This window comes from Solanum dulcamara, chromosome 4 (assembly GCF_947179165.1).
Source record: "Solanum dulcamara chromosome 4, daSolDulc1.2, whole genome shotgun sequence".
Taxonomy (NCBI): domain Eukaryota; kingdom Viridiplantae; phylum Streptophyta; class Magnoliopsida; order Solanales; family Solanaceae; genus Solanum; species Solanum dulcamara.
This window is the reverse complement of record NC_077240.1, coordinates 13,090,486-13,105,486: the sequence shown is the minus strand read 5'-3', so window position 1 is coordinate 13,105,486 and position 15,001 is coordinate 13,090,486. Positions and strand designations below refer to the sequence as shown.

The window sequence follows — 15,001 nt, the reverse complement described above, 5'->3', positions numbered from 1 at the left end:
ACTAAAAAATATCTTGTGTGCTTAAAATTATAAATGTTTTATATTTCATATACTCCTCCACTACATAGATTTTATAGGTCTTTTGATTTAATTTTTTTTAATTATTTTAGATACACCTCAATATGTTTTAATATCAAGATACTTATTGTGAATAATTGAACTAATTTTTTAGTTTAAAACCTTTAACAAATAAGAAATTTCTTATGAAGTATTCTCATTGTTACAATTTTTGTATATATAACAAACCAAAACCAAAAAATTGCACAAGTTTTCTTCTATTTTCACCTTCTTACCCATTTCAACGTATCAACTTTTCATATTTTCTTCATCTTCTTTATATTCATTTTTTTGTACATATATAATTATATTTTATATTAAAAATATTAATTCGACTGGACTTGTTAAATGATACTACATTCGTTATTGATCCTAGTTAGGAGTATTTTATAAAATCGAACCAAACCAAAAAATTGAAGGAGAAAATTTGGTACTTTTTCAGTTTAGTTTGATTAATTTTTAATTTTTAAAAACTGACACAATTTAATTTAGTTTTAATTTTAAGTTAAAAATAACCCAAAAATTTAGCTATATAAATATTTATTTAAAAATTATAACTGCATTGTGTGTGTGTGTTTATAAAAAAATTTAAAATTTTATTGTACATATTAATTTTGTGCAATTTTAGTTCGTAATTTAGATATTTGTCTTTATTTCATATTAAAAAAGACTTGTTTTAAAGTTTTTTATGTTATTTTTACTTCATAATTATATATTATCTTTTTAATTATTTAAACATGTAAACTAAAAAAAATATGAATTCGATTTTTTAATTTTTTTTATTTTTTTTTAAACTATAATAATAGTAAGACACAAAAAAGGTTATTAGGAGAAATCAATTATAGTTATATATTATTTTATTAAAAAAATCAGATTGAGTTATGAAATTTTTTCCGAAAAGGAAAAGACAACATTAATAAATTGTTTAAAAAACCTTTGTGTAGTTTCAAGAATCTCACTTCAGAAGTACCTCGTATTTCTCTCTTCCCCTTCAGCCCTCGTGCCTTCACAAGCTCACGGTACCAAAAATTTGTTTCATAAAAACCCCTTTAGGCCAAAAGACTGAATTTGTCTCTCTTCAATTGAAGAAATCCATCAATTTTCAGCATTTTAGCTTCTGTTTTGCATCATGAATGCTCCTATTATTGGTAATCTTCTGCCTCTTGAGACACCCATATACAAAGATTCTTCCTTTTTCTGTTTTATTCAGTTGTTTTTTCTGGTTTTGTTAGAGGAAAGGGTGAATTTCTTGTTTATACGCAATGTTTTTATATCTGTTAGTATAGCATGAATGCTCCTATTATTGGTAATCTTCTGCTTCTTGAGACACCCATCTACAAAGATTCTTCCTTTTTTTCCTGATTTATTCTGTTGTTTTTCTGGTTTTGTTAGAGGAAAGGGTGAATGTTCTTGTTTTTACACAATTGTTGTAGCCTTTTATTTTGGGTTCTGATATAGATATGTCCATGCTCTTAATGATCTTTTTCCCTTTGGGGTTTAAGTTTTTGCTCTATGCTAGCCAAAAAGCTAAATTGGAAAACCCCTTCATTATCTTAAGGGAAGCTTCAGCAAAGTTAGATTCAACTAATTTTATCCATGACAAATACTCCTTCATTGTTCTACTCTTATCATTTTTAGGTTTCTTTTTGTTGAATTTTGAATAAGAATGAACATAGGTGCACATACATAGGGATAAATTTGTTCTGTTTAATTTCTGTTGCTATGTGCTTTGATGACATGTGCCTTTGTTTTTTGGGTTCTTTTCTGGGATTAAGACCCATTGCAGGGGGATTTCCCTGAAGTTATAGAAGAGTATTTGGAGCGTGGGATCATGAAATGCATAGCCTTTAATCGTCGTGGCACCCTTCTTGCAGGTACTGTGAATAATTCTTAACTGAACTTCCCCCCCTTTGATTGTGCTTTTGACACAACTAACTTGAAGTATAAATACTTATGGTTCTTCATTGGACACTGGTTCTGTTAAAAAATCGGTTCTTTTTCACATTATTATGAATTGCGTTTGCTTGGTGAGGGTTAGAAATATTTAGAGGCAGAGGGTACAAACTGATAGCTGAAAATACTTTTAAGAGAATTTTATACAAGTGTAATGTAGCTCTTTTAGGCTTCGGGAAAGACTAATTTTGATGCTTTCTCTAATCAAAGGCTTCGGTTTAACCAATTATTCTTTCACTGGCTCCTTATTAATATTCTTTCCTATTGTTATGTTAATTCATGTAGCTCTTTTGCTTATATTCTGTTTTTTTGTTTTGTTTCTTGAAGCATCATGCTGAATGAGATAATGATAGTCAATTGATATCTTGAAGCAACACAAATATCTAGTTGTTGCAAAAAGATTAGAACTTTTTGGTGGTTGTTTAGATTAATAACTTTTAGGAAAGATATACCAATAAAAAAGAGTAACTTTTAGGAATTACATGCTGGTTTTATATAAACCTAAAATGCCTTCGTTTTTACAGCTGGATGCGCTGATGGAACTTGCCTTATCTGGGATTTTGGGACCAGAGGCATTGCAAGAGAATTCAAGGACGATGACTGTGTTGCCTCAATTACAAGTGTTTGTTGGTCAAAGTACGGTCACCGCATACTTGTCTCCGCTGCTGATAAGTCCTTGACACTCTGGGATGTTGTCAGAGGAGAGAAGATAACTCGGATCACTCTACAGCAAACCCCTTTACAAGCTCGCCTATATCCTAGGTCCTCTACTCCATCTATTTGCTTGGTATGCCCCCTTTCATCTGCCCCTATGATTGTTGACTTGGACACAGGAAGTGTGACTGTGCTCCCTGTCTCACCTATTGAAGGAGGGAATGGAGTTGCTCCTCCTTCAAAAAACAAATTTTCAGATGGATCTGCTCCATTTACTCCTACTGCAGCTTGCTTTAACAAGTACGGAGATCTGGTTTATGTGGGGAACTCCAAAGGGGAAATACTAATAATTGACCATAAAAGTGTTCAAGTGCGCGGTATAGTTCTTGTTCCAGGCAATGCTGTTATAAAGAACATCGTGTTTAGCAGAAATGGACAGTATCTCTTAACAAATTCAAATGACCGTACAATAAGGATATATGAGAACCTTCTTCCGAGAAAACATGCACTTACGGGTCTAGATGAAGCAACCAATGACCTGAATGATCTGGAAGGGACCGAGAAGCTGAAAGCTGTTGGAGCGCTATGTTTGACTTTGTTTCGGGAGTTTCAGGATTCTGTCACCAGAGTGCAGTGGAAAGCTCCATGTTTTAGTGGTGATGGTGAGTGGGTTGTTGGTGGTTCTGCTAACAAAGGAGAGCACAAGATCTACATTTGGGATCGGGCTGGTCATCTTGTGAAAATTCTTGAAGGACCAAAGGAAGCGATAGTAGATCTAGCTTGGCATCCTGTCCACCCTATTGTAGTCTCTGTTTCTCTATCTGGGTTAGTCTATATTTGGGCAAAAGACTTCACCGAGAATTGGAGTGCATTTGCTCCCGATTTCAAAGAACTTGAAGAAAATGAGGAGTATGTTGAAAGGGAAGATGAATTTGATCTCAATCCTGAAATGGAGAAGGTGAGAGTATTACTTGTTGGACTCCTTGAAAAAAAGAAGTATAGATAAGGCATCCTTCCTACTTTTCTCTTTCTGTTTTTGATATGAACATGCTGTTGCAGGTTAAAGGGTCAGATGTCAATGAGGATGAAGATGTTGATATAGTTGGTCTGGAGAATGATTCAACTTTCAGTGATTCAGATATGTCAGGAGATGAAATTTGCTTTTTGCCTGCTGATCCAATTCCTGATGCTCAAGAGCAGCAGGACAAGTGTGTTGGTAGTAGTTCAAAGCTAGGTGAGAGCAACCAATCTGGATCTCCTCTTTCAGAAGAGGCTGGACAAAATGGGCAAGTGAATCATGAGTCCAGTCCACTTGAAGGTGGTAAGACATTTCCGATTATATTTTAAATGAATCAAACTATTATGAATTCTGTGATTCCAAATTTTATATCCTTGGTGAGTGTAAACTCCTTGTTATGTTATGCGAAAGAAAATGTTGATAAAATCTATATCCAGTCGACAATCCTAAATGCCAGCCTTCTAAGGGTAGTGTTTAATTTCAAATTTCCGAAATTTGTATCAGAGCTTTTTTTTGGATATCAATCAACTATGCCTCAATCCCAGTCTCAAGAACTTTTTCTTGAATGGTGAAATTAATATTGTTGTATTATGATAGTCTGGGAGAGTCTATGTTTGCTAGACTGCTATTAGGTGATTCGTATAGGCTTGAAATTTGCCTTTGTTCGTCTTTTGTTATTTTTTGTTCTTTTTGAGAGTACTGTATCCTTCCCTATATTCCTTTTCTGTATGTTATATTGTGCAGGCTTATCGTGCCTGAAAGACACTTTCCTCAAATATTACACAAATAACAAATTTAAATTAAAATAGAGAGCAATTATTTGGCTTTACTTGTATTACAGGAAGTGCCCATTTAGTTATATTGCACAGGAGGAAGAACAGAAGATGTCTGTTTCTAGAAAACATATGCAGCAAACTCGTTTTTTATTTTATGCACATAAATGGACATCCGCCATTCAATTTTGAATAAGACTCTAAGACTGAACAAGGAATTTTGGCTTCTTATGTAGCCAAAATTTCCCATTGTTGACGGACCCTTCCTACTCTCTGTCTTGAGAAACTCTAAGATAAGCTATCAAATCCTGTCATGCTTTTGAACAAGTGAAGTTGCTCTTACAAATCTATTGTAAACTACCAGCTTGTTCTCTGAGGATGTTAGGGAAGTCATTATGTACACTGAAGCAGAACTGTTATGAGTTCATTTTTAACATTAGTTCTGCTAGGAATCCTTGATACTTTTCTTTTGCTTCAGTATATCCTAATAGGTATCATTATCTTTATTTTGCAACAAAAAGAAGTCAGAAAACTTAATTTGACCTTGCAATGGAAGGAGAGTATAATTTATGCCGATGTCTGTGCCAGATCAAGTAAAGAAGTTCCCTTTGGGACATAATAGATAATGAAAAGATCAACGGTCTTTCTCTATTGCATCTCTATTTCAGAGGCAATAACTTTGTTTCTCCTCATCTCCTTTGCGAATTTGTAGACTAAAATATTCTATGTGCTTTTGAAGCTGCTGCTGATGTATTTTTGTACTTACGTGCAGTGTACCGATAGTCAATCCCATGCATTTGTTCCATTCTTCGTATCATTGCACCAGTTCTGAAACTAAATTTACAAAGTTGTTTTCTATTTTAGTTAGACTTCTGTATGAATCTTGATAATTAGGTAACTCATAGATAATTCTGCTGCAGAGGACACAGGCACGACAGGCTTGAAAAGGAGAAGAAAGCCTTCAGAGAAGGTATTGGAACTGCAAGCTGAGAAGGTTAAGAAACCCCCACAGAAGATGAAACCATCTGGTAAACCTCAAAACTAAAAGAATGCCTGCAAAACATTTAAGATGTTTTGGATAATAACTTCCAGCTATCGAACATCTTCAAGTTTTTATTTCCTTCTTGTTGTTGAAAGGCCTCATGTGGTCACCTTTCCTGTTATAATGGGTGATACATCACTCAAACCTTTATTTATGGTCATTAGAGTACTGTCTTTAACTCAAGAATTAGTATGCCAATGAGCATTCCTTGAGATGTTCCTATGAACTTAAGTTCTAATGTATGTTGTGTTTAGTTTAGCTCTTGGTTCAACTCCTTTTGCCGATCTGAAATCTTCCCCCTCCCCACTCTATCTCTCTGTGCCTTTGATGTGTAGAAAAAAGTTTCGTGTTATTAATGTGAGTTAGAATTGATGATTGATCAGAGGCGGACCCATGTGGTGGGTTGGGGGTGCGCGTGCACCCGTTAACTTTGGAAAAAACTTGGTATATATGTGTACATACTTTGAAGAACTATCATATATTTTAAAAGGACCCCTCAGACATATTTGTTGGATTGGATCATTTGGTTAGTCATCAGCGTGCCCCTTAGGCTCTCGAGCATTGGTGCACGACTCATGTTCGAATCTTGGCTGCCACATTAGTTTTTCGTTTTAAGCTAACAATAAAAAAAATGCATAAAATATGTATGTGTCTGGCTTCAAACATGCAACCTAAATTATGTGTAGTAATGTCCTGACCGCCAGTTCATGGAGCGAGGCTCACCCTATTCTGCTTTCCTTTTTTTTTTTTAAATTTATATATACGTTAGGACATCAGTGTCCGAGACGATGTTACGTGACATGCTTCAACTAACGTGCATCTGTCTTTAGTGGTGCTCCTGATATCTTCAAATCCTGGGTCTGCCTTTGTGTTTGATAGATATAGAAATGGAACTATTTTGAAACTGTTGTCTTTTGTTCAGTTGTTTTCCTTATTAGGAGCCCGTTTGGATGGGCTTTAAGTTGGTCAAAACTAACTTAAAGCCCCTTTTTAGCTTTTGAACGTGTTTGCCTAATGCTAACTTTAAGCCCTAAAGTTCTTAAAGTCAGTCAAAAATGAAAAGTTAGGATTTCTAACTTTTTTTTCTAAGTGCTTAAAGTCATTTTCTTTGACCATAAAAATTACTTTTATATTTCTTATATTTTAACTAAATTCCCAAACTACTCTTTTTATTCTTTTAACCCTAAAATTCACATCATTTTCCTCATTTAAGCACTTTTATCCAAACACTCAACTGCTTATTTATAAAAATAACTTTCAGCACTTCAAAGTTTTAAAAGCACTTCATACATAAAAGTTACTTTTTTTAAGCTCATCCAAACGGGCTCTAGGTGTTTATTGAATAGCCACTCAACTCTCAAATACCGATTCTTTAAACTATTTTCTTTTTGTTCTTTCTACATGATACCAATTACCATATATATATAACTGACCCTTAAAGGTGGAATATTAATAGCTGGACTGAAGCTTAGTTGTGCTTTCTGATTTTTCATTGCATGACCTTCACTTTTTCCTGCGAAGGACTAAACTAGCCCCATATTTGATGCCCATAATTCACTATATACCCTCTAACTTTAGCTTACCTTTTTGGCATTAAAATATTTTTGAAACATCCAAATCTTCCAATTTCTATGTGATGTTTTTTGTTTTATGCTATCTATTTCCTAACCATTTCTTTGTTAAGAGACATTTACATCACGGTGCATGAGCTTGTGTCAACTTGTAAATAAAAAATTTACAGAGCTTTTTCTTTATAGAAAATTTTACTTGTTTTTTTTAATACATAGGATTAATCTTTCCTCTTTAAACATTATCCTTACGGAAAAGGACCTAAAATGCCCCCGAACTATTGGAAATAATACAAAAATGCCCCTCATCCATCTATTGGGCCTAAAATGCCCTTGACATCCGCCTTTAAGTCCAAAAATGACCTTTTCTTTAACAGAAAAGGGCATAAAGGGCATTTTTGTACCATTTTCAATAGTTTGAGGACATTTTAGGCCCTTTTCTATGATTAAAATTTTGTTAAATAAATTTTGATTTATAATTAATTTTAAGTAATTAAATTGTAACCAATAGATGGCTACCACGTGTTAAAAAAATTATTCAAATTATTTAATTAAAATTCTGTTAAATAAATTTTGATTTATAATTAATTTTAAATAATTAAATTGTAACCAACTGATGGGCGCCACGGGTTTAAAAAAATTATTCAAATTATTTAATTAAAATTATGTTAAAGAAAAGGTCATTTTTGAAACTAAAGGTGGATGATTATCATATAAAATTCTGAAAATTAATGCCCTTGCCATCCACCTTTAGGTCCAAAAATAACCTTTTTCTTTAACATAATTTTAACTAAATAATTTAAATAATTTTTTTAAACACGTGGCGGCCATCTATTGGTTACAATTTAATTATTTAAAATTAATTATAAATCAAAATTTATTTAACAAAATTTTAATTAAATAATTTGAATAAATTTTTTAAACACGTGGCGCCTATCTATTGGTTACAATTTAATTATTTAAAATTAATTATAAATCAAAGTTTATTTAACAAAATTTTAATTACGGAAAATGGCCTAAAATGCCCTCGAACTATTGAAAATGGTACAAAAATGCCCTTTATTCATCTATTGGGCCTAAAATACCCTTGACATCCACCTTTAGGTCCAAAAATGACCTTTTCTTTAACGGAAAAGGGCATGAGGGGCATTTTTGTTCAATTTTTTTAGGGCATTTTAGTCCCTTTTCCATTATCCTTATTAAAACGTAAACAACAATAACATACCCCGTATAATCCGACAAAATAGGGTCTGAGGAGGGATATGTGTACGCAGACCTTACCTCTACATAGGCGGTAGAAAAGTTGTTTCCAATAGATCCTCGGCTCGAGGATAAATAGTTCAAAGTAGTTCGAGAAACAAGGATAGAAAATATATCCAAAAGTCAAGAATCAACCAACTGGTCTTTGATACATTAACATAATTTATATATATATATATATATATATATATTTTGAGGATGCACATAAATTATTTTTCTGTACTAGTTGAAATTACCCTTATTTATTAGATATTATTTACACATGATTTTGAATGAAGTTTTGATTTTATGATAAGATATATACTCCTATATACTATTGTTTTTGAAGTATAAATGCTTGGAAGTACAAACATTTAACTTCTAGTGAATTCTCTTATTCACTAAGATGAGGATTAAAAGTATCTGAAAACAAAGAAACAAACTAATTGATCAGTTTTTTGAATACTTGATTTAGTAAATTGCTAAAGTTATTGAGTATTTTATTTGTAAAAGGTTAGTTATGCAGAGAAGAACTGGAAATATAAGTTTATCTTATTGTAAGGGAAACAAATTAATTTTGTGACTTAAATGCCGGGACGCTCAACTACAGAAGGCATCCACCTTATGAGGAGACTGGTGGAGCAGTATAGGGAGAGGAAGAAGGACTTGCATATGGTATTCATCGACCTAGAAAAGGCTTATGATAAAGTTCCACGAGAGATACTATGGAGATGTTTGGAGGCTAAAGGTGTACCTGTGGCGTATATTAGGGTGATCAAGGACATGTATGAGGGTGCCAAAATCAGGGTAAGGACAATATGAGGGGACTCAGAGCACTTCCCAGTTGTGATGGGGTTGCATCAAGGATCAGCTCTTAGTCCGTTTTTATTTACCTTGGTGATGGATGAATTGACGCGACAAATTCAAGGTGAGATGCCATGGTGTATGCTTTTCGCGGACGACATAGTCCTGATCGATGAGACTCGTAGCGGAGTTAGCGCTAAGCTGGAGGATTGGAGACATACCTTGGAGTCTAAAGGGTAAACTGAGTAGGACCAAGCCAGAGTACTTAGAGTACAAGTTCAATGAGACACCTCAAGAGGTTGGCGCGGGGAAGTTAGGCTTGGTGACCAGGTCATCCAAAAGAAAAGTAGTTTTAAGTATCTTGGGTCTATCATGCAAGGCAGCGGAGAGATTGACGATGATGTCACACATCGTATTGGGGCAGGGTGGATAAAATGGAGGCTCGCTTTCGGTGTGCTATGTGACAAGAAGGTGCCACCACAACTTAAGGGCAAGTTCTACAAAGTGGTGGTTAGACCGGCTATGTTATATGGGGCGGAGTGTTGGCCAGTTAAGGTCTCTCACTTTCAAAAGATGAAAGTTGCCGAAATGAGAATGTTGAGATGGATGTGTGGGCATACCAGGAGCGTCAGGATTAGAAATGACGCTATTCGAGACAAGGTAGGAGTGACCTCGATGGAAGACAAGATGCGAAAAATGCAACTGAGAAGGTTTGGGTATGTGAAGAGGAGAGACACAGATGCCCCAGTGCGGAGGTGTGAGAGGTTGGCCATGGATGGTTTCAGAAGAAATAGGGGTAGGCCGAAAAAATATTGGGGAGAGGTGATTAGACAGGACATGACTCAGTTACAGCTTACCGAGGACATGACCTTAGATAGGAGGGTGTGGAGGACCCATATTAGGGTAGAAGGCTAGTACATAACCTCGTTATTCTTCCTTATTAGTAGATGCATTTGCGCACTATAATTTCTTGTGCTCTGATTTCTGTTATTATCTATTACTTTCTGTACTTTGATTACCCTATTTTATCTGTGTCGCTTTCGTTATTTGCTTTCCATATCGCTTTGAACTTTTTAGCCGTATCCGTCCTCTTTTTATGCTTTTATTAAGCCGAGGGTCTTTCGAAAACAGCCGTCCTACCTTGATAGGAGTAAGGTCTGCGTACACTTTACCCTCCGCAGACCCCACGTTGTGGGATTTCACCGGGTGGTTGTTGTTGTTGTTGTTGTAAATGATTGATTTCCTATGTAGATATTTCACCTGCAGAATTTTTTTTCGCAGAGAATTGTAAATATTTGTTTTCCGGATATGGGTGCAAGTATCCGACATGGGTGTGTATTTATTATTTTCACATAAATTTTAGGATTTGCTGTTCAGATTAGAATATGGGTACAACCGTACAAGAATTAATATAATTTTGTTGATAAAGATAAAGAATAATATACTTCCCTTATTTTTGGATTCCTATAATCCGTATACAACAACATACCAGTGAAATCCCACTAGAAAAAGAAGGTTATTTCCTGTAATCCGTATACATTTCCTTAATGTAAGTCATTTAGATTTTCATCAATTAATAAGAATAACATACTTTCCTTATTTTTGTATTCCTGTAATCCGTTAACAACACCATACCCAGTGAAATCCCACTAGAAAAAGAAGGCTAATTCCTGTAATCTGTATACATTTCCTTAGTGTAAATCATTTAGATCTCCATCAATTCATTTGTGTAGTGTTTAGTTTAGTTTTGTACTACAACAAGACAGATTCATTTGTGTATAGTTCCCTGTATAATTACTCCGGTTAGTTCAAGCTTTATTTGCCATTGATAGTCATTCCGATCAAATTAGTTTGTATTATTAGTATAGAGTAATTCATATATAATCAATTTATTAAGTCAATAATATCGACATCCAAATCATTTTGTCCCTTAGTTTTTATGAAATCAATCATTTTAGTATTGTTGTTTCCCTCTTTCATACAATGTTGCTCGGATCCTATAATAATGTTGCCACATCAGTGTAGGGTCCTTCAGAAAATGCAAGTTGTATCCCAGCACCCGCCAATGAAGCTAAGTAATAACTAGTGAAACCATGAGTATTTAATTAATCAAATATAGGTGGTCATAATTACAAAAATCATTGACCATTTGTTCAACTTAATTAAATAGAAATCGAGTTAACTTACATTCTTGATTAATGATCTAATTTATTTTTATCAACAATCTTAGTAACTAGTATTTTTTGTTTATTGTGAAGGTACCATGTATATATATAATCTTATTATCTCATAGTCATAGATATTATTCTTATCGTTGTCAACAAAAGTATATTAATTCTGGTTTCCTCTTCAACCTTCCCAACGAATTAATATATGACTGTATCCTGTTTCCTCTTCATTTTTTTGTTTTGTTTTTTCCTTGCACTGATATTTATCTCATCTCTGAGAATACCTTGTTAGCTTGGATCGTTTCATCCTACGATGAACCTCTTCAATTATGTTTTCTTAGATTTTTACTGCATATTGTGACATTTTGCAGGCTAATATCTGATTTAGGCGAAGCAGATTAAGAGATTGCTTCACTGTTGGAGTTCACGGTAATTTACAACAGTAAGCTGTGAATTAAGTGTAAACAATGTAGTGAATTCATCTATAAGTGGGTTGTGGAGCACATTTGATGCTACCTACTTCTGAAGTTGTCCAGACTTGCACCAATGAACCGATTTTTCTAGCAGAGTGGTAGCAATCAATCCAGACTCTTAGAGGGACTACTAACTGTTAACATGAACTGGCATTAGAACATTGCATTATAGTTATCCCCTGCTGACAGAAACAACTGTTAAAGGGACAGTATCTGAAGAACTGGATTGCTTTCAGTTGTGAAGTTTGTTGGCTACTTGTATATACGGCATGTAATGGGAAAGCTGAACTGCAAGTTCAGACGGTGAGGGGATTGCACCAGTGGCAGGGAGGAAAATGGATAGAGTTTCCGTGTAACTGACAGCTGACAGTTTCAATTTTTTTATTAACTTAGACTTAAAAGAATGATTTGTTCGTACAATTTTCGCATATGCACTTGTCAACCCCATTTATTTTTATTTGCACAAATTAAAAGCATTACAATCGAAGTAAATTTGTACATTTTTTACATTAGTGTTGGTTGTTCTTACTCAGCTCTCCCTGATCCGATGGAGTAGTAAACATAAGTTCCTAGAGCCATAATCACCAGCACAGCAGCTCCAGCATTAACAAGCAGTTGTCTCTCTTCATTTAGTTCCACAAGGCTTTTCTTCAAGTTGCCAATACTGCCAGGATAAGAAGAGGTACCAGCAGCTACATTACTTGTACTTTCCTTTTCTTTTGATCCTTTCTGCCAAACCTTTTCTTGAAACTCTTCTCTTAGATCTTTACTCTTTTCAGCAACCTTCTTTCCTCTTGCATCATGGCTCTCCTCCTTTTCAACTTCTTTGTCACTTTTGAACAACTGTGTTCTGTTCTGATCCAAGTTTTCTTCTTTACTCTTTTGCATCTTTGGCTCCGTACTCCCTACTAGTCCTTCCAAGATTTTCTTCTCATCTTTTGGTTTTTCCGTCTCACCACTAGTGTTCCCTAATGGGGTTTTTCTAAGAGCTGGAAAATCTGTATCTTCAGCACTCATCAATTGGTCGTCTTCCTTAACTCTAGAATCTTGATCTTTGTCAGCATTTTGAGGCTTTGGCAATTGAGCTGTGGGTTTTAAAGGGGTTGGTTTTCTTGGGGTGGCTTCAATAGTTGGAAAAGTTGTTTTGGGAGGAACATTATCACCCTTTTGAGTCTCTGATGATTCAGCACTCCCCAATGTCTCATTTCTTGTAGAATCTTTATCTTTGTCAGCATTTTGAGGCTTTGGCAGTTGAGCTGTGGGTTTTAAAGGGGTTGGTTTTCTTGGGGTTTCAACAGTTGGATAAGTTGTTTTGGGAGGAACATTATCATCCTTACGAGGGGTTGTTAAAGGGGATTGTTTTGTGGATTCATCTAATAATTGCTTGGGCATATTCCATGGCATAGTGATAATGAGAATTCCATTCTCAAATTTGGCATGGATACCTCTCATGTTACAATTATCAGGTGCTTGAAAATCTTCTTGGAAGCGATGCCATTTGTTGCCTCCTATAAACCGCTCTCCACGTACTCTCACTGTGTTCTTGCCTTCTGTACTTACTCTAATGCTCTCCTTCATGAAACCTGCAGGTAAACATATGCTATTTATTTATTTAAAATAGTACAATACATAGCTAAGAGTTTGAGTTTCGCGCTCTGTACTGATACAGAACGAATTGATGCATTGTATCGTAAGTATTCTCAAGTAAACTATCGTTATGATTGGTAATTAAGGGTCAAATAGTGTTATTTCTAAAAAATTGTCAAAAATAAATACAATAAGTTTTGTCTTAGAATAGAAATAAATACACCCACCAGGAAGAAAAATAACTAGTTTTTCAGCTTGTTCCTCTTGATGCCGCTCAGAAACAGGCTTAAAATCTTCGTAAACTGGGCGAGCTGCAGGTCGCTGCACTCGATTAGGGCGATTAGGTCCAACTCCACCGCCTCTTGGTCTCATTGCCATTTTTTTGTTTTAACAAATACAAGTGAAAATCTCTGTATTATTTTTCTTGTAAATGATTATGAGACTTTGAAAGCTTTGATGAATATTTTGTGGGTTACAATACCTTCCATTATATATGTGTGTTGGTTTCGAAAATTGCAAGTTTGGATTTAGGTTTTTGTTTCTTAGGGATGAAACTATTCCAATTTCATTGCTTCAAAATTCTCAGGTTTCTCCAATTGGAGAAGTTAAAGCAACAAGGCTTCTTTTTTTGTGCTCTACTCTGTCCTAACCCCTGGGACAAAGAAACTATTCCAATTCATAAAGTTTCGATTTATAGAAGTTCAAACTTTAGATATTTTTCATCACGTTTTCAATTAAATATTATGAGCGAAATTAATGATAAGATATATAAATATTAAAAAATGTATTCATGAGTGAGCAAACATATATCTCACTCACTGTACGTCTGTATCATTGTTGAACTCAAGAACAATATTTCAAATTTTACTTCTGCAAATTGAAACTCTATAATTGTATTGTGATAAGTCTCTTTTTAAAAAAAGAGATTGGATTAAAGTTTCAATATACTTTCTTAGAGTTTCACCTTTAAAATTTTCGAACATTTAGAGTTCTAATTCAACTATTAAAGTTTCAAACTCCACCACACTATACTATAATAATTTTTATGTTTTAGATGAGATTTTTGCATTAAAGAGCGGCTAAACACGAAATAATTTTGAGATTGTTGTTAAAACTTACAGGGTGTTTGGATTGGCTTTTAACTGGTTTTTGTACTCACGGAGTTTAAGAAAATAAAGAAGATTTTTCAATCTTGTGGTCCTAAATTAAAGTTATGTCAAATGTACCAAAGTACTCTTTAATATTGTTGCCTTAAACATACCACGTGGAAAACTAAAATTAAAGTGTTGACAAAAAAGAAAGGGATCATTCTTTTTGAAACAAATTAAAAAGAAAAGTAAATTATTCTTTTTGAAACGAGTACTTTTTTGGCTGTGCTTAAAAGTACTTTTTTTGTGTTTTCCAAACACGTCTAAGAATAAAAAAGAGTGTAGAAGGCAAAAACTGTTTAAAATAAGTCAATCAAAACACTCTCTTAATTAGGGATTCGACAAGTGGCTATTTGCCACAATTTCTCCCAGAATTTCAGGTGTTATGGCCCATAATTAGGTCCTGATGGCCCAATTGAGAACCCAATTTACTCTCATAGGCCCAAGTCCTTCCAAGCAAATGAATTGCAAGCCCAACTACCACTTGATTTCGGGGGCCCATTTATTCTGTCTTCTT

At 34.4% G+C, this 15,001-nt stretch overlaps 2 protein-coding genes across 5 annotated transcripts; one reads left to right on the top strand and one right to left on the bottom strand.

Moving 5' to 3' along the window:
* Positions 1 to 1,012: 1,012 nt before the first annotated feature.
* LOC129886356 (protein RBL) lies at positions 1,013 to 12,177 on the top strand. Of its 4 annotated transcripts, none has more exons than XM_055961010.1 (6): positions 1,013 to 1,205; positions 1,833 to 1,931; positions 2,535 to 3,622; positions 3,724 to 3,982; positions 5,376 to 5,483; positions 11,648 to 12,177. In XM_055961010.1, exons 1-6 carry the CDS (start codon positions 1,187 to 1,189, stop codon positions 11,650 to 11,652), a joined length of 1,578 nt encoding a protein of 525 aa, XP_055816985.1. In that variant the 5' UTR covers positions 1,013 to 1,186; the 3' UTR covers positions 11,653 to 12,177. The 4 variants fall into 4 exon arrangements, with proteins under 4 accessions (XP_055816985.1, XP_055816984.1, XP_055816983.1 ...); XM_055961009.1 differs by having other exon boundaries at positions 3,724 to 3,985; XM_055961011.1 differs by lacking the exon at positions 1,013 to 1,205 and adding an exon at positions 1,345 to 1,363.
* Positions 12,095 to 13,941, bottom strand: LOC129886357 (protein RESTRICTED TEV MOVEMENT 2-like). Its single transcript, XM_055961012.1, has 2 exons — positions 13,564 to 13,941; positions 12,095 to 13,332 (listed from the first exon to the last, which is right to left on the bottom strand). The coding sequence occupies exons 1-2, from the start codon at positions 13,712 to 13,714 to the stop codon at positions 12,275 to 12,277; spliced, it is 1,209 nt and encodes a 402-aa protein (XP_055816987.1). The 5' UTR covers positions 13,715 to 13,941; the 3' UTR covers positions 12,095 to 12,274.
* Positions 13,942 to 15,001: the final 1,060 nt, after the last annotated feature.